General features: G+C 39.2%; 1 protein-coding gene across 3 annotated transcripts in view; it reads right to left on the reverse strand.

Annotated features, from left to right (window-relative positions):
• Positions 1-690: 690 nt before the first annotated feature.
• Positions 691-20,284, reverse strand: part of INPP5F (inositol polyphosphate-5-phosphatase F) — a 92,324-nt gene continuing 72,730 nt past the window's right edge. For 2 of the 3 annotated variants that reach the window (XM_067709231.1, XM_067709232.1), the window contains 7 exons: positions 15,483-15,600; positions 12,921-13,119; positions 6,973-7,044; positions 5,920-5,993; positions 5,380-5,508; positions 4,777-4,864; positions 691-2,983 (listed from right to left, as the gene is read on the reverse strand). In XM_067709231.1, coding sequence (XP_067565332.1) covers positions 1,828-2,983; positions 4,777-4,864; positions 5,380-5,508; positions 5,920-5,993; positions 6,973-7,044; positions 12,921-13,119; positions 15,483-15,600 — 1,836 coding nt within the window. In that variant the 3' untranslated portion in view covers positions 691-1,827. Of the gene's footprint in view, positions 2,984-4,776; positions 4,865-5,379; positions 5,509-5,919; positions 5,994-6,972; positions 7,045-8,337; positions 8,557-12,920; positions 13,120-15,482; positions 15,601-20,284 lie in introns of those variants that run through there. The other variant, XM_067709233.1, reaches the window with a different exon arrangement.

Raw genomic sequence — 20,284 nt, forward strand, 5'->3', positions numbered from 1 at the left:
GTTTTTCATGAATTATGAGACTCACCCCATGTGATCTTCTGTGTGGAAAACCATTACCAGACGTAAACTTCAGTATGAGAGGTGGTGCAGCACGGCGTCCTCCCTCTGAAGTCCCATTCAGGTAAGACATTAGTACTCTGGGCTTCAGAAGTCCTTTTCTCCTTGGACAGTGAAGTTTGTTGTTCTAATGCAATGTTAATCCTATTTGAAGCACCGGGAAACTGAACAGACATCTATATATTATCACCTTGATTGAGATTAAATTTTAGTTTTAATTTTAGTTTTAAAATTAATTTTAATTAACTTAATTTTAATTAATTCCTTAATTTTAGTTTTCAAAAATCTCTTTGGAACTAATTTCTTTGGAGCTTAAAAACACATACTTTTATCACCTGACCTTGACTTTATTTTCTCTCATGTTGTAGGACATCTAATAGTTTCAAGAAAAGGTGGTAAGAGAAAAAAGCATTCAGTTTCAATGTTTGGTTTTTAAAATTTGATGGTTTGTGATCCATTTCATCATTTTTAAAGTCATGAAAACACTTCAAAAGAGTGAAGTATTAGGAAAGGCTGGGACCAAGTGTTCAGTTATGGCAAACTTACCTTGTTTCCAAATTCTTTAGTCTGACATAAAATATCAAACCTTTATCTTCAAAATATTATTCAAGGAATTCTCATAGACATTGTCACTTTAAATTATGATGATATTTTATTTTAAATAGTCACGACATCTGACACTTCAAAAAAGATACCACTAATAAATAACAAAAGTGGAAATACCAAAGTTACAACAGACATAATGTTTAGCTGAGAATCATTTCAACAGAGTAAGGCTCTAAAGATATCAGACAAACCAGTACTTGTTTGGAATAAGGTGTGCAACTTTCTTACTGTATAGGCTTACAGACAAGGCCCCGGTTCCATGTGGTCAAGGTTACAGTCATAAAACCTAAAGTTTTAGCACAGTTGTGCTTCAGATTAAACTTTCAGTAGTTGTGCTCGACTACACAGGATGTTATGGACTGCCCCCTGCAAAAAATTACAACTTGAAAGACTTCTTTCAAACATTACCAGTATCCAATATGTATACGTTCTTAACATTTCTGAAAAGAGAGCAAAATTAATAGGTGCTGGTGTTCACATCTGACAGCTCAGGTTTTATGACTGACAAGTCTTAATGCTCCTAGACTTTGGGGCGTACAAGGTAGCAGTATTTTAAATTTAAGTAGAATGTGGGGAAAATTAACATCAAATGGGCATTCATTTCTTGACTGTAACGCCATTAGCCCTCAATTAACTCTTTATAGGGAATGGTTAAGCCATTAAAAACTTAAACCAACAGTTTTTATATTAAAATGCTTTGCCATACTAGTAACACTTTGAAGTCACTAAAAACTAAGTATTTACCTTGTAGAGGAAACACACAGAAATGAACTGACAAACAGAAAAACAAGTTACGAAAAATGCTAATCACCTAAATGGATCCATGTCCACCCTTTGTGTCTACTTCATACATTCTCCCCACCCACCCAACTCCAAAAAATGTTCAGGTTATTACATCCCAAAGTAATCTATTCCTGAATTACTTTTAAAGAGACAAACTGCTCTGTAGTGTATAAGCTACTTAGGTCTACATTCTAGGATGATGCACTTCCACTGTCCTAGCTCTCAAATTTGGAAATCTGCTCAGGTTCAGTCTCCTTTTAAAACCTTTCCAAAATAAACATAATTAGAATTTGTGATCCCTAGATTCAAAGACAGTACAGGTTGTATGACACCTTTTTTTTTGGATTAAATAAAAGCCACAGGATTCTGTGTGGCTAAAAACTAAATCTGAATTATTCGTGTCTGGCATTGAGTAAACATATTTTTAAGTTCATTCTGCTGGACTTCATTAACTCCTTCAGGTTCTGCAGGGCTCTTCTGAACCTTTGCCACTGCAAAGCTTATCCCCTGGGTTAATCCAGCTTGGGTAATAGTAGCAACCTGGACCATGGAACTTCGAATCTTTGCAAAGGGAGAGACTGCTCTGCTGCTACAGCTCTCTGAAGGAGAAGGAGTTACGTGAAGCCCTCTCTCGAGTTCAAGTGTGCCAGATTCGGAGCCGGGGGTCTTTTGAGATACAACCGAATGCACTGGTTCAACTGACAAAAGCTGTGGGCCTGCTGCAGAAAAAGACACATCTAACTGAGATGGTCGAGAAGGTATCTGTTCCGCTGATTCAAATTGAGTGTCTTCGTTAGAAACTTGATTGGTCACGTGATTTCCTTCCTCACTAGCCTGCTGAGAAACAGACCTGGTTTCTGACAGCTGGCTCATTTTGTTTTGTGCATCGTGAACAAATCTGTGGCAATAAATATCCACGGGCTTGGCAAAGCCAGTCAATGTGTGTATGTTGTCAGCAGAAGGACTTTTCTTCTGAGAAGACTCACAGCCTTTTCCAGGCCCACTTTCATGAGCAAGAGTAACCTCTGAAGGAACATGAACGCTAATATCAGTGCTGCTCATAGACTGGGATCGGCTGCCTAATTGAGGTACTGAAGCAATAATACCACAACTAGGAAGAACATAGTCTACTGGCCCTACATTCTCTAAAGAGTTAGCTAGCTGCCTGTCTTCATCAGACTTAGAATTTGTAAGGAATTCATCAGAGTGGTATGAGTCATTATCTGAAGACATTTCCCCATCTGACTCTGCCTGGGCTTTACTATCCACCACACTAGTGTTTTCCATGGTTTCAAGACTACTATCTGATTTCCAAAGATTTACTTTTAAGTTTGGTTTTAGAAAGTTAACTTTCATTTCGGGTTTTGTAAAGTTTCCTAGCTTTCGTAGATTGCCAATATTTACATTGGATTTGGTCTGTTTCACTTTTTGGTTTAGAGATGAAAATTTGCTCATTAAAAATTTTTTTCCCTGGGCCAAAGAGCCTTGATTTTGAGATCTGATGCCAATGATGTCTTCATGAGGTTTGCTGCTCTTCCTACAAATTAGAAAAGAAAAAAGTTAATTTCCCCATGGAGGCCAATTATTAATGTAAGTGAAAACTCTTATTTAAAATGGCCCCAGTTTCTTAAAAACAGTACACTGCTAAATGATAAACCCAGATAACCCCTTGGACTTGATGCAAGAACATTAATATCCAATACAAATATGTGAGCTATAGACAATTTTATATACAAAATATCATTTCAACATATAATCAGTATTAAAAGATGATTAGTCAGATATTTTAATCTTTCTTAAACTAAGTCTTTGGAACAGCCAATGCACAGTATTTTATATTTTACAACAGGGCAGCAGAAGCCTTTGTAAGTGACATTGACGAGTCACCCCCAGGCACCGAATGGAATGGGTGGCCCGGCTGTGTGACTTTAACCCCAAGTTCAGCCATCAGGCCACAGACATCTCCCACATGTGCTGTCATCTTTCTCAAGCAGGCCACCTGGTGCACCGAAGAACCACCCTGTGGAAACACCACATCTGCAATATTTTAATCCTACTTAATGAAGCGCTTCACAGTAATTAGATGAATTATGTTGAGTTCTTGGGCATTCGGGGAGGAGAGGGAGGTAATGGAGGAGGGGAGGGAAGCCTCCTAACAGTAGCCTCAACCTCTGCTTTTGCATTATTCTGAGAATAAATGTTTCCAGAAAAACCCCACACCCAAAATTTAGACTAGTCCCATTTCAAAGGCTCCACAGCCATATGTGGTGACTGACTACAAATGGGGGCAGCACAGATCCACCACATCAGCAATCTAAACCACCAGCAAAGGCAACACTAACTATAGACAGCTGTCTACAGCATCTTAACTAAGGTGTCTACACATTCCAATTCTGCTGAATTCAGGCAGAGCGGGGAGGGGAAAGAACGCCGTTTCCTTATGTTTCCTGTGGGCTACCTGGATTTATTTTAGAAGACTTGGGACATTTAACATAACTGCACTTAGTGTTTTCTTCTCTGGCATCCCTCATGGCTGCTATAAAGAAAAAAGTCAGTGCTATTTACCACACGTCTTAGTACACTGGTTCCACACTTGGTCATGCAAGATCACTGGTCATGAGAATATTTCATAAAAATTATGATGTTAAAGAGCTACTTTATAGTAGCTCTTTATAGATTCTATAAAATTTAAATAATCTCATTCAATTAAAAAAAAAGGAACCACTGAAATAATTATTTCTAACAAGACAGTTTTCCTCTAGATGACCAAATGACTCTTTTCTAGTGGAATGTGGACTTTAAAACCTGCTCATTAGATGGAAAACCCACAGATTTTAAATGTAAAATAATCTGTTTACAGGCATTCTTTTCCAAAATTCAAAAACCTAGTGTTTAAAACATACTGGCTGGTTATTTTCTCTAAAAAGTTATTTAAATTTGAATGTTCCCTCTTTTAAGAGTATATTTAAGCGTTTCAAAATGCATCACTTGTGGCCATAATTTATTTTATTTATTATTATTACTATTTTGGCCACGCCGAGCGGCATCCAGGATCTTAGTTCCCTGACCAGGGATCAAACCAGTGGCCCCTTGCAGTGGAGGCACGGAGTCTTTCTTAACCACTGGATCGCCAGGGAAGTCCCATGGCCATAATTTAAACAAAATTATTACTTTCTGATCCACGAAAGTAATTATTACTTTCTGATCCCTCTAAATACCGACACAGTATCATAATGTGATTTCTCTCCCTTTTGCAAATACTTTAAAAGAAGTAAAACTTTAATCTTCTCTGAAGAATAAAGACATTACTATCCAAAGTAGTATACTTACCTCTCAAGCTTTTTCTCTATTATAGGCACATCTAATCCCATGGCTTGCTTGGTGATCTGCAGCATCTCTGCAATGCACTGAAGGGTATCTGAAACCCAAATATAGTTGCTTGCCAGTTTCTCCAAAAACATATTTAAAAATTAGCAGTTCTCAGAACTCCAAATGAAATTTGTAGTCTTGTAATTAGATACAAGTTTATTTGTTATAATTTACAGAAAAATGCTATTTGTTCATCACTCCCCTCACTAATTCAAAATGTTGTAAAATTTCAACAGAAGACTAAAGAACAAAATAACCAAATCAATTGGAATTAAAAGTTTATTCTGAAACCCTCATCGGTCCAAACACTGCTAGATGCTGAGACAACAGCCGTGAACAAGACAGGTGTTGTTTCTGACTACTATCCATGAGAGGCGTATGTGGTAGGAAAAGCCATGACACCCATAAGGCCAAACACACTGAGAATTCCCATAATAGATTCCCTTGCCCCAGACTACATCATCAGTTCAAATAATGTCTCTGCATTGCTGGGAACAAAGCTGCTATTTCAAGATCTCAAATCACAAAAAGTTATCACTGAATACTTTCATCTCTCTCCATTACCTTTTCCATCCTCTTCTGGATTGCGCATTACAGCTCTCAAGGTGTGGAAATAGCCACTTGCTTCTTTATATCTGTAGTGCAGTCGCATGCAGGAGAACTTTGCCTTACCAAAAAGAGTGGGTTCAGGACCTAAAGACCCAAATGAATACATGTAAATCTTTCACATAACATTCATTTTCTTCTGTATCTTCAAAAGACTGACATTCATCAGTTATTTAGTATTTTTCTTCATAATCTAAATGAGAGCACATGCTTATGATTTGGTTTCATGAGATTATAAATAAAAATTCTTCAGTCTCAAATATTTAAACTGTCTCGATCCCAGGGTTAATCTTCCAAGGCAAGTAATGAAAGAAATATAGTTATTATTAGACTATATCCATCACTAATCTCTCAAAATCAGAAGGGAATCCTAAGAAATGTACTAGACTATCCCCTTCTGATTCTAATAAGATGTTATACCATGTGCTTAAATAATGACCCATTCTTAGAAGAAACAATATTTGCTTTCTATGACTTGGTTAGTACGTTAAAATTTACCTATTTCAATTTTTTCCAGATCTTCTAGACTTAGTCGTTGATACTGGTTTACTTTGTCAACTTCATCATCATAACTAGACAAAGGGAAAGAGAGTAAGAAGAGGATTAAAATCAAAAGCATATTTGGCTTGTCAGCTGAGGTATAACAGCAACTACTATGCAGTTAAAATCTTCCACAGCACAATACATTCTGGGGTAAATTAGTTTCTATTTTGAACTAATATTTATATATATATACACACACACACATAAATATATAGTTCAACAGCTAAAGGAAAATCAGTTTATACATCTTACACTAAAAGAAAACAAACCTAAAACTTAATCTAAAAGGAGAGAAAAACACATACATATACTGAAGCTATGTATTCCTGATACAGCAGATAAATCTGATATCCAAAATCAAGAATGAGAAATCCATATGATCAGTGCCAATAGGCACCTGGGCCAATGACAGTTCACACAAGGCCCAAAAGAAAGTAAATATATATGTATTTGAAAAAAATAAACCTCAATTCTGGTAAGGCTATGAGGAAGTACTTGTATTTCTGCTAGTGGCATTGTTAACTGGTAGTCTTTCCGGAGATCAATCTTGCAATAAGGCACAAAAGTCATATAATTCATCATACCCTTATAATCAGAGAAGTGCATGTGCACACACACACAATTACCTGCACATAGACAGCTGTATCATTCATAATAGCAAAAAAGATGGGAGTATTTTAATGCCTAACAATGGGGAAACATTTAACTAAGGTATAGTAATAAACAATGCTATATGGTCATTCACAATAAAAATATGTGGAATACATCAAAACTTGAGATCTATAGGAACTAATACTGAAAGAACACTTATATAAACACACTGATTATAAAGCACTTTCAAACTGAAGTCAGAGTGATGTAACAATTATGTAAGGTAAAGGGGTTCAGTGAAATTTCTTAAAATACATAAAACTAGATTCTTAACTTTTTTGTGTTACAAATTCTAAAAAGGAAATTTACTCGCATTAAAAAAGAAAAGTAAAAGCTTTAAATCAATAAGCAACTTACTAGGCCACGTAGTAGGCAGAGTTAGAAAGCAGTAAGAGCACATCCACATCTCTGTGAGTAGCATCAATGAGGCTAAACAAACATGACACAGGGAATTAAATATTTTTGTTTTCATTTACCTTTTTTTTCTACAGCAGATCCACTTATGATAAAAGATTGGAGGGGCTGGGGTGGGGGAAAAAATCAAGTAATCAACGAGTCCTACTTCTTCAGTTAAATATATACAATCTGTCCATCTGGAAATTTTAAAAATCCGAAAAACCAAGAACCCAGCTTAGGAAGGTGGGGTAGGTGAAGGAAAGGACTGGAGCTGAGAAGAGGTCCCTTCTCAGAGAGGTAGCCGAGGAGAGAGTGCTCAGGGGAAATGGGATAATGGGGGCGGGGGACTGGATGATGGTAGAGGGGGTCAGGGTTGGAAAGAAAGGAAAATGTGAGGCTGAGAAGAGAGATTGTCTAGATCATCTCACATGACCTAACCTTCAAAATGACACTGCACATTTAGGGTATTTTTACACTCATGTAGAATGCATCCTTTGAAAGAACTTTACATAAATGTAGTGTTTATGTGCAAAAATGGAACCCAGCCCAAACTACTTTGCATTTTTCTTACTACAGATTTACTCAGCTTTTAAGGAATGAGTAAACATTTCTTTATTCTAAGTCCATTTTGCCATATTTTATTTCCACTCTAAAATCAAGTATCAGAATAAGGGATTAACCATTAAACCAAATACTAATTTTTTAAAAAAGGTCAACACATAAAATCTACACATAGTCAACAGATAACACGGGCAGAATCCGAACTCAAACTGTCATCTATTAAAACAGCATTTCCAATCAAAAGGTGAAATTAATCCACGCCTCTTATACTGTTTCTCAAAATTCCACTGTTGGAGTGGATATTTCTACCTTAGAATTTCATAGCTATTTGCAAAGACTTACCAAATGCTACTGAAAAACAAATGGAAAACAGGAGGGAGAAAAAATCACTTGTAGATGGAGTTTAAGTCACGTACATAACCTGCATAAGAATGAGGTCACTCTTTAACAGGTACTGCAGAGAACTTTACCAAGATCTTCCAGTGCAGGATTTTACCTCGGCAGCACGTTGCTGCAGCGTTAACTCTAACAGTCTTAATCTAAAATAACAAACTGACCTCAATTTTCACCAAAAATATGCCCCCAAAATACAACTGATTAGGTCAGAAGCCAGAACCCAATGAATACACAGACTGATCCAAAATATGAGCAATAACCAACCAACGGTAAAGAAAAAACCACAAATTCTATGATTCTGGCAGAGGCTCACTGAGAACACAGACTAATGACGTAAAACGTAATTTAGTTGTGCGCATTGGTACTTACGTGCACTCTTAAAATTGTCGCTTGAGCCAAGCCATAAAAATTACGTCACGACACGTACTGTAATATGAAATAAATTCTAACTCTACTATATCTTAGTTTCTATTTTGACACTAATATTTACATCGGTCAAACATGATCTCCGTCAAAAGCATCCTGTCCGGACGAAAAGCACTTGGCACATGACAGTCGAGAAAAATGTCAGCCCCCCCCCCCGCATTTTTATCGATGTATAAGATGCAGTAAATACTTAATTTCCCTCCCCGCCACCCTCCGCCCCACTTAAACAGAAAAAACCCCAGAAAACAGAAAACACACACTTTTTTTTTTTTTTAAACACGGACAAGAAAAACAAGAAACCCCGTTTCAGGGCTCCCCGCCCCCGCGCCTGCAGCTGGGAAGCGGCGCTGCACTACTCGCTTTTCTCTTCCCACCAGTCAGGCATCCCCTCCTTCCACACGAAGAACACGACCACCGCCAACACCACATGCAGCCCCACCACCGCGACAATGGTCGCGTAAAAGCCACTGTCATCAGGCGACATTAACAGGAGGCTTTGGAAAAGCAGTAATTTACAGGAAAAATACAACCCCACGGGAACTTTAACCATAAGTCCTGCAAAAAGGAGAACAATTTTGAAAGTCATCGCCAGGCTGCCGCCTTCGGGCTTGGGCTCGGCGGCGTTGCCGGCGGCACTGCCCGTGGCGTTCGCCTGCCGCTGGGCGGTCGGAGGAGGCCGGTGGGAGCGCGGCATCCCGTCAGTCCGTCCGTCCGTCCACGAGTCGAAGCTCAGTCAGAGCCGCTGGCAGCAGAACTACCACCTGCAGCGACTGCGCTGACTGCGGCAACTGCAGCGCGGCCGTGCCGGGGTCACGCCCAGAACCTCAGCCCGCTTCCGCTGCCCGCCTCCGCCGCGGCGCGCGCCTAGTGCGCAGGCGCGGCTGGTCCGGCACCGCCCTCGCCGCGAGCAGGGAGGGTTCCCGGGCCGGCGGAGAGGGGTACCGAGGTGGCCGCGGGCTCTGGTCCCCCAGCCCGGCTCCCGTGAGAGCGCACGCACGCCTTTGCGAAGGGCCATCTTTGCTGGTCGGAGGGCTGCTAGCGGGCGGGCTGCAGCGCGCCTCACTAGTCCACTAACGCGGGTACAAGTGGTCATGTGCTCTCGGTGTAAGAAAAAGTGAGTCCGAGTGGGACAAAATAAAGAGTTGGCTTTGTGCTGATGCTGAAGGGCACCTGGACGGTACCGCCGATTTCCCGTCACATTAAAGATTCCTCCCCCGGCCGCAGCGCGCCAGCCGGCGCTTACCGGCTGTCATTCAAGTCAGCTTTCCTTGCAGCCGCTGCGGCCGCTTGGAAGGGAAAGGACACAGAACGGCCCGAGAGGTCTGATCTGTATGCGCCAGGGGCTGTCCGCGGGGAACAAACTGAGCTGTGCTCAGTGTTTAACAGAAAAAGGCTCGGGGCCGGGGGTGGGCACCGGGTAAGCACGAAGGAGGGCACAAACCAAACAAACGGCACAAAGCTGTGCTGGACAGTTCCTGCTGGGGTGCTGGGAGGTAAAGAAAAAGGGAACGGCAGCCATTCTTGCTGAGCTGCGCGGGACGGAGCATTTGTAACTTTTTCTACCAGGTATTTAAACAGGGCGGTGATTGCAGTGAAGTGAGTGAGGCACTGGTCCCTGGCGCAAAATTTAAGGGGATGCCAAAAAACTCAGCCATCAAGGTAAGTTTTTAGTGCAATATTTTTAAAAAATCAAAATTAATGCAAACATGATAAAACATCAACATTTCAAATAAAGATAGGATCTGACCCTGCAACCTGTACAACCCTGTCTCACTTGCCTCACCCTAATCTCAGCCCTGGTTCCTGTAAAACTTTATTTACAAAAACATGTAGCCCAATTCAACAAGAAGACACACAACCCAATTTTTTAAATGAGCAAAGGATTTGAACAGACATTTTTCTAAGGAAGACAAACAAATGCCCGCCAAGCACAAGAAAAAAAAATGCTCAACATCATGTGTCACTAGGGAAATACAAATCAAAGCCACAATGTGATACTCCTTTACACCCCCTAGGATGACTACGATAAAAAACCATGGAAAACAAGTGTTGGTGAGGACATGGAAAAACTGGAACCCTGCTACATCACTGGTTGGAATGTAAAATGGTGCAGCCACTGTGGAAAATAGTTTGGTGGTTTCTCAGAAGTTACGCATTGAATTATATGTGGCCTGGCACTTTCCCCTCCTAGGTATACACCCAAAAGAAAAACAGGTGCGCAAACAAAAACTTGTACATGAGTGTTCACAGCATCACTATTTACAACAGAATAGCCAGAAGGTGGAAACATAAATGCCCAAAGGAAGAGTGAATAAACAAAATGCGGTCTGTCCATACAATGAAATACTATTCAGCCATAAAAAGGAATGAAGTTCTGATACATGCCACAACGCCCGTGAGCCATGAAAATATTATGCTAAGTGAATGAAGCCAGTCACAAAGGCTACATATTACATGATTACATTTATATAAAGTGTCCAGAATACACGAGTCCAGAGAGATAGAAGTATCAATAGATTAGTGGTTGCTTAGGGAGTGAGGGTGGGGATAGAGTATGCGAATTCTCTTTGTGGTGATAAAAATGTTCTAAAACTGACCAAAGTGATGGTTGCACAACTCTGTGAATATTCTAAAAGCCACTGAATTGTACGCGTTAAATGGGCAAATTGTATGCTATATGAATAACATCTTGATAAAGGTGTTTTTAAAAACCACACACACAGCCTGAGGCAGACAGGTGCTGACTGCTGAAGCCTCCAAGCTCAAGGGGCTGAACTCACCGCTGGCTGTCTGGGGACCTAAGCCCCCAAAGCCATTCCCAGAGCTACCTCTTGCTGTCCTCCACCAGGGGCTGCCTGTTCTGGGTCCACATCCCTGGCTCAGTAGACGGACTGTACAAAGGCTCTATAGCAAACTCAGAGAGCCAAAGAGCAGGTTTCCAAACATCTCTCTTCAAGAGAAAGGGAAAACTATCCACCATCTGGAAAATCTTTACGCCTTGCAAATGAAGATAAATACCAGTAGCAAATTTAAAGAAATCTTAGCAGTGTTAGAAAGGATGATAACCACAAAGTATCTCTAATAAGAAGGACAGTTCTTGGGACTTCCCTGGTGGTGCAGTGGTTAAGAATCCGCCTGCCAATGCAGGGCACACGGGTTCGAGCCCTGGTCCGGGAAGATCCCACATGCCCCAAAGCAACTAAGTCCGTGCGCTGCAACTGCTGAGCCTGCGCTCTAGAGCCCGTGAGGCACAACTACTGAAGCCCGTGTGCCTAGAGCCCACGCTCTACAACAAGAGAAGCCACCCAATGAGAAGCCTGCACACCGCAATGAAGAGTAGCCCCCACTCGCTAGAACTAGAGAAAAGCCTGCACGCAGCAACGAAGACCCAACGCAGCCAAAAATAAAAATAAATTAAAAAAAAAAAACACTTGATCTAAGGAAAATGATATTGACAATCATGACACCTTCAAAAAAGTGAAGTGCAAAGTTAAAACTCAAGCAAAATGCAGATGTGATACCTGCAGTTATTTCTGAATGGGAATTAAAAGTACTACCTTTTGGGAGTTTTTGTTTGTTTCATGCTGCATTATGTTGGACTGCTATTTTAAAAACAACAACTAACGTACATGAATAAAAATTTTTTACCAAATGGCTTATAAGAGCACAGAAATTTTCTGCTAAGTTGTGTGTGAGGAAAACCTCATCTTTTAAGAGTCCAAAAATTGCATCCATACATATAATACTAACTATCAAAGTGAAATAATCCATGGAATTAAAGTCATGGAAGGTTTCCCTCTGAACCTACAGTCAATGTTGCCTTTCGCTCATTTTAATATATGTATACTACCTTGCATCCTATTGTTCTTTCAAGCTTATTTTATGCCCCTTTTATTAAAAACATATGAAATGTAAAATAAAATCTAAATAAAGCCTTTTATTCTCAGAGCTTGGTCTAGAATTTTCTGAAGTGTTTCTGATTCATAATATTGAAAATTATAATTTTAGATTTTAGCCTGAAAGCAAGCATTCAGTCTGGTGGATAAATTTGGATCCTGCCATTCAGTTGATATTTTAAAGAACCACTTGAAACTGGATGCTTTTTGTTTAAAAAAGAACGTTAAGTATTAGTTGCCCTATTTATTTTATGAAAGACCAGGACCACTTTACAACCCAAAGTAACTAGCATCATTAAACCTGTTGGTACACTCAGTTTTGTGCATTAATACAATAAACCTAGATTCTGGGGCATGGAGTGGGGTTGGGGGCAGGGGAGAACTCAAGAAACAAGCTTTGAACTGTAGTTTCACAATTTGGGTTTTTAAAAAATCAAATATTGCTAGTGCCCCCTTAATTTTACGGCCAAGGTGAGTATCTTAGCTTGCCTTAGTACCAGCCGTGTATTTGAGAACTGCTATGAACTACGCATCCATGACCACAGCTCTATGGACAATTGCTAGCAATAATTAGGACAACTTAACAACATCAGAAAGCACGTTAGTTACCAGGACACCACTCCAACTCACCTGGGGTCACAGTCAATGAGGGCCCAGCCCCCATGGAACTTTTCATTATCAGGCAGCAGTAACTTCATGTAACTTTGTAAGAGTTGACTAATTAGTTCCTGGTGGCTTCTCTGATTTTCCTTATGCAAAGCTTCATGCTCTTTCTCCTTGGTAAATATGGAATAAAGATCTTCTGTCACTGGAATGCCTTGCATCAAATCTAGAGTAGAAAGTGTTAATATCTATCATCTTCTTAGTTTACTAATGCATTTTTAAAAAGCAAAAGAGAATACAAGACCTAAAATAATAAGACTCATTAAAAAACACAGGCATAAATCTTTTTAAAAAATTTTTTTTGTGGTACGCGGGCCTCTCACTGTTGTGGCCTCTCCCGTTGCGGAGCACAGGCTCCGGATGCGCAGGCTCAGCAGCCATGGCTCACGGGCCCAGCTGCTGCGCAGCATGTGGGATCTTCCCGGACCGGGGCACGAACCCATGTTCGCTGCATCAGCAGGCGGACTCTCAACCACTGCACCACCAGGGAAGCCCAGGCATAAATCTTTGTGACCCTGGACTAGGCATGGTTTTTTTAGATATGAAACTAAAATCACAAGCCATAAAAGAAAAAACATAGTCAAACTGGACACCATCAAAATTAAAAACTTTTGTGTCTCAAAGGACAATGTCATGAAAATTAAAAGGCAACCCACAGAATAGGAGCAAATATTTAAAAATCATCTATCTGATCAGGGACCTGTATCCAAGAATATATAAAGAATTCCAACAACTCAATAATAAAAAGACAAATAAGCCAATTTTAAAACAGGCAAAGGAACTGAACAGACAAGCTAACTTCGTCCTGGTACAGCACGCAGCTCAAGGCTTAACAAAATCATTGTAATCCCATTCCCTGTGCTTGTTTGGGACTGTAAGCCTGGAGGAGGCTTCTGGGAGAGATCTGCCAACCACTGACCCTTTCAGGGAAGCAGTAAGCCCAGACTGCTACTGGCCCCTCTCTCTTAAACTTGAAAAGATCCAGCTTCAGGGTTAGGATGAAGCTGATGCGACTGATCGTCAAAATGAGAGAGGAACAGAACATGCCTCCTCAATGACATAACTGAGGCGCTAGATCAACCAAGAGAAAGAAAGGTATCTTAGTTTTCCTTGAATAAACTGCTAAAATCCAATTTTCCTATCAGCATGCACCCTATGTGGGGCAAACGGACCAAACTTAATTACACCAGACTTCTCAAATTCCTAAATTGCCTATGCATAGGCCCTACTATTTCATTTATAATAAATAATCAGGTTAAAAAATAGGATTTAAAAAATATTCTTAGAGACCATATGACAAGCTGTTACATTTGATTCTAATCCAGAATACTCTACATTTACTTTAATCCTAAAAGGTAATACTTTCATGAAAATTAAAGTTAAAATATGCCAAGGCATGAATTCCACTGGGCAATCTACCCTCCATTTCTTTTCTTAAATAGTGATAGGAATTGGTTAGGATAATCTCTAAATCTGATACCCTAATACCCTGTTAAATCATGCTTATAAGAAAGGCTGCTATATTTGTCCATAGCAAGAACACATGGTAAACATTATACGAAGAAAGAAAATCATCTCGTTTTTCTCTCTCAGCCTTGAGTAATGGAAAAACAAATAGAATATGGAGTTTTTAGTCGATGAGGTTTTAGGGCACCTTATTCCATACTCCAGGAGCCTCAACCCTGCCTTCTGTTACATGAATAACAAATTGACAAATACGTATGGAAATGAGCGGTTTCTTTTGCTGCTCCAGCCTAAAAAAATTGTCAATTCTAATCTTGTAGGGACTTCCTTGGTGGTCCAGTGGTTAAGAATCCGCCTTCCAGGGACTTCCCTGGTGGCGCAGCGGATAAGACTACACATTTCCAATGCAGGGGGACCAGGTTCGATCCCTGGTCAGGGAACTAGATCCCATGTGCATGCCACAACTAAGAGTTCGCATTCCACAACTAAGGAGCCTGCATGCTGCAACTGAGGAGCCAGCGAGCCGCAACTAAGGAGCCCACCTACTGCAACTAAGGAGCCTGCAAGCCACAACTAAGGATCCCACCTGCCACAACTAAGACCCAGTGCAACCAAAACAAACAAATAAATATTAAAAAAAAAAAAAAAAAGAATCCGCCTCCCAATGCAGGGGATGTGGGTTCAATCACTGGTGGGGGAACTAAGATCCCACATGCCATGGGGCAACTAAGCCTGCACGCCGCAACTACTTAGCCCACACACTGCAACTAGAGAGAGGCCTGCGTGCCGCAACTAGAGAAGCCTGTGCACCGCGACGAAAGATCCTGCATGCTGCAACGAAGGTCCCACATACTGCAACTAAGACCCAATGCAGCCAAATAAATAAAATATTTTTAAAAAATTCTAATCTCGTAAAAATTTGATTTATTGGGTAAGATGTTCAACACAGAGACACAAATATATTATACAACATATGAACTATGTTAATGAAGTTGGTTACTGTAAAAGGTTAGTCACAGAAAGAATAACAAATTTGAGAGCGAGAAAGGCATTTATGTTCCTTACCTATAACGGCTTGCCTATAAGCATCCTTAAATCGATTCAGGTAATACCTATTTGCTGAGTTAACACCATCTTTCATAACTCCTGCTAACTTCCTTTCTCCTGTCCTTGTAAAGTCACCCTGTCAAGGAAAAAGTCACTTTAACAATTTATTCAAGCACAAAAATGTTCCTGAAGTCAATGTGGGCTTTTGATTCAAGACTGGAAATCTACAGGGTTTTATAATTTCCAAATAATGTAATTAAGATATCTACTAGTATTTGACTCGGATCCAAGCATGTCAAACAATTAAACATGCTATTGGTGGCATAAAGTCTCCACAGTTAGATTGTGCCTGAAGGTAAAGCCATTCTTGGCAATCTGTAGAATATCTAGAATTTACAGGTCAAAACTTATCATATAATAAAACAAAAAGATTTTCAAACCTCCAACTGGTATGATATTCAAAACACACGAATTTCTGATGTGGGAAAATGGAGACAGTTCCCTAGAGCTTATTATAATGGAATTTAACCTGCATATGTGGTTGTGTGTATATATAGAGAGAGCAGAGGTTTCCATACCTTGCTGCACATTACAATCCCTGTAGAATGATCCAATGAAGATTTAATTGTTTTGTTTCTCTTGGTTTTCACAACAAAGGTGTCAGAGCAAGTCCCTAGAGAGGTAGTGACTTAAACTTAAGGCAAGGAAAGCATAGTCTCTTTCTCCCGCATCCCAACCCCACTATTTCTATCCAAGGCAATCTTGGAAACAAGCCTGGTCCTAAAATTGACAACTTAGGAAGAACACGTTGCCAATTAGGTCATTCGCAGGAAGTATTAATTTAGCAACAGGAATCTATTATAGAAGAGAGAGACATGAATGCTGCATCCAAAGAATTTTAATATCAAAGGAAAAAAAGTGTTCCTCTTTTTTTTCCAGCTTTGTGTAATTGACAAGTAGCACTGTATAAGTTTAAGGTGTACAATGTGATGATTTGATATATGTGCGTGTATATATATAGTACTGTTAACTATAGTCACCATACTGTACGTTAGATCCCCAGAACTTATAACTGAAAGTTTGTACTCTTTGACCAATATCTCCCCATTTTCCCCATCCTCTGGTAAGCACCAATCTACTCAATGTTTCTATGAGTTTGACTTTTTAAAATTCCACGTATAAGTGAGATCATGCAATATTTGTCTTTCTCTGTTTGCCTTATTTCACTTAAGATAATGTCCTCAAGGTTCATCCATGTTGCTGCAAATATCAGGATTTTCTTTTTTATGGCTGAATATTCCATTATATATATACACACACATTTTGTATACACACACACACATTTTCTTTAGCCATGCATCCACCGTCAGATACTTAGGTTGTTTCCAGGTCTTGACTATTACAAATAGTGCTACAATGAACACAGGAGTACAGGTATTTCTGTGACATACTGATTTCATTTTCTTTGGATATATACTCATAAAATAAGATTGCTGGATCATATGGTAACTCCATTTTTAATTTTTTGAGGAACTTCCTTACCATTTTCCATAGTGGCTATGCCAATTTACATTCGCACCAACAATGTACAAGGGTTACCTTTTCTCCCAACACTTGTTATCTCTTGTCTTTTAGATAACACCCATTCCAACAGGTGGGAGGTGATAGCTCACTGTGGTTTTGATTTGCATTTCCCTGATGATTACTGATGTTGAGCACGTTTTTATGTACCTGTTGGCCATTTGTATATCCTCTTTGTAAAAATGGCTGTTCAGATCCTTTGCCTGTTGTAAAATCAGATTATTTGTTTTTTGCTATTGAGTTGCACTACTTGGTTACATATTTTGGATATTAACCCTTTCTCAGACATATGGTTTGCAAATATTTTCTCCCATTCCATGGGTTGTCTTTTCATTTTGTTGATTATTTATTTTACTATGCAAAAGCTTTTTTTTTGGATGTAATCCCACTTGTTTTACTTTTCTTCTTGTGCTTTTGGTGTCATGTCCAAAAAATCATTGCTAAGATCAATGTCATGGAACTTTCCCTATGTTTTCTTGTAGGAGTAAACTAAAGTTTCAGGTTTTACAGTCTTTAATCCATTTCAAGTTAATTTTTGTGAATGGTGTAAGATGGGGGTCCAGTTTAATTATTTTGCATGTGAATATCCAGTTTCCCAACAGCATTAGTGAAGAGACTATCATTTCCCCATTGAGTATCCTTGGCTCCCTTGTCAAATTATTAGTTGACTGATAGTGTGAGTTTATTTCTGGGCTCTCGGTTCTATTCCATTAGTCTATGTGCCTGTTTTTATGCCAGTACTGTTTTGATTACTACAGCTTTGTGATATAGTTTGAAATCAGGAAGTGGGATATCTCCAGTTTTGTTCTTTCTCAGGATTGCTTTGGCTATTAGGGGTCTCTTGTGGTTCCACATGAATTTTAGGATTTTTTTTCTATTTTTGTAGAAAATGCCAATGGAATTTTGATAGAGATTATATTGAATCTGGAGATGGCTTTGGGTAATTTTTTTTTGGTACACGGGCCTCTCACTGTTGTGGCCTCTCCTGTTGCGGAGCACAGGCTCCGGATGAGCAGGCTCAGTGGCCATGGCTCATGGGCCCAGCCGCTCCGCAGCATGTGGGATCTTCCCGGACCAGGGCACGAACCTGTGTCCCCTGCATTGGCAGGCGGACTCTCAACCACTGCGCCACCAGGGAAGCCCTGGGTAATATTTTAATGGTAATTTTTCCAAGCCATGAACCTAGGCTATCTTCCATTTATTTGTGCCTTCTTCAATTTCTTTCATCAACATCTTACAGTTTTTAGTGTACAGATCTTTCACCTTCTTGGTTAAGTTTATTCCTTACTATTTTATTGTTTTTGATGCTACTGTAAATGAGATTATTTTATTTCTTTTTTAGATAATCTCAATTAGCGTATAGAAACGACAGATTTTGGTAGGTTGATTTTGTATCCTGCAACTTTACTGAATTTGTTTATTAGTTCTAACAGTTTTCTGGTGGAGTCTTTAGGATTTTCTATATAACACTGACCCTTTAACAATGTGGAGGTTAATCTTTGTATAACTTATAGCCGGCTTTCTGTATCCACATTTCGTCCACATCCAGGGATTCAACCAACCACAGACTGTGTAGTATTGTAGTATTTACAACTGAAAAATATCCACATATAAAGTGGACCCGTGTAATTCAAACCCATGTTGTTCAAAGTCAACTGCATAAGAACACACCACCTGCAAATCAAGACAATGTTACTTCTTCCCTTCCAATTTGGATGCTTTTTATTTCTTTCTCTTGCCTGATTGCTCTGGCTAGGACTTCCAGCACTATGATGAATAGGAGTGGTGAAAGTGAGCAACTTTGTCTTGTTCCTGATCTGAGAGGAAAGCTTTCCGTTTTCACCACTGGGTGAAAGGATGTTGAATTTTGTCAAACGCTTTTTTTTGCATCTATTGAGATGATCCTATGATTTTTATCTTTCATCCTATTGATGTGGTGTAACACATTTATTGATTTTCAAATTCTGAACCAGGGGTAAGTCCCTCTTCCTCATGGAATATGATCCCTTTAATGAGCTGCTGAATTTGGTTTGTTAGTATTTTGTTGAGAATTTTTGTATCTACAGTAATCAGGGACATGGGCTCAGAGTTTTCTTGTTGTGTCTTTATCTAGTTTATGTATCAGGGCCTCATAGAAACAGTTTGGAAGTGTTCCCTCTTCTGTTTTTTGAAAAGAGTTTGAAAAGGACTGGTATTAATTCTTCTTTAAATGTTTGTAGAATTCACCAGTGAAACCACCTAGTCCTGGGCTTTTCTTAGTTGGGAGCTTTTTGATTACTGATTCAATCTCCTTACTCATTGGTCTATTCAGATTTTGTTTCTTCATGATTCAGTCTGGTAGGTCATATGTTTCTAGGAATTAATCCATTTCCTCTAAATTGTTCAATTTGTTGGCATACGCCTGTTCATAGTAGTCTCATAATCCTATGTATTTCTGTGTTATCAGTTGTAATATCTCTTTCATTTATAATTTTGAGTTCTCTCTCTTTTTTCCTTGGTTAGCCTAGCTAAGAGTTTGTCAATTTTGTTTATCTCTTCAACAGCCAACTCTTAACTTTGTTGATCTTTTCTATTGTTTTTCTATTTTCTATTTCACTTATTTCTGGTCTAATCTTTATTACTTCCTTCCTCTTGCCAACTTTAGGTTTAGTTTCTTCTTCTTTTTCTAGTTCTTTGAGGTGTAATTGTTAGGTTGAGATCTTCCTTTTTTCTTAATATAGGCATTTATAGCTATAAAGTTTCCTCTTAGAACTGCTTTTGCTGCATCCCATAAATTTTGGTATGTTGTGTTTCCAGTTTAATTTGTTTCGAGATATTTTTTGATTTCCCTTTTGATTTCTTCTTTGATCCATCTGTTCTTCAAGAGTATGTTAATTGCCACATATTTGTGAATTTTCCAATTTTCCTCCTGTTACTGATTTCTAGTTTCATACCACTGTGCTCAGAAAAGATACCTGATATAATTTCTATCTTCTTCAAGTTGCTGAGACTTGTTTTGTGGCCTAACATATAATCTATCCTGGAGAATGTTTCGTTTGTGCTTCTGAAAAATGTGTATTCTACTGTTGGTGGATGGAATGTTCTGTATATGTCTGTTAGGTGCATAGGGTCTATAGTGTTGTTCAAATTCATTGTTTCTTTATTGATTTTCTGCCTGGATAATATATCCATTGTTGAGAGTGGGCTGTTAAAGTCCTCTACTATTATTGTAATGCTGTTTATTTCTCATTTTAATTTTA

The sequence above is a fragment of the Pseudorca crassidens genome, chromosome 16 (assembly GCF_039906515.1).
Source record: "Pseudorca crassidens isolate mPseCra1 chromosome 16, mPseCra1.hap1, whole genome shotgun sequence".
NCBI classification, from domain to species: domain Eukaryota; kingdom Metazoa; phylum Chordata; class Mammalia; order Artiodactyla; family Delphinidae; genus Pseudorca; species Pseudorca crassidens.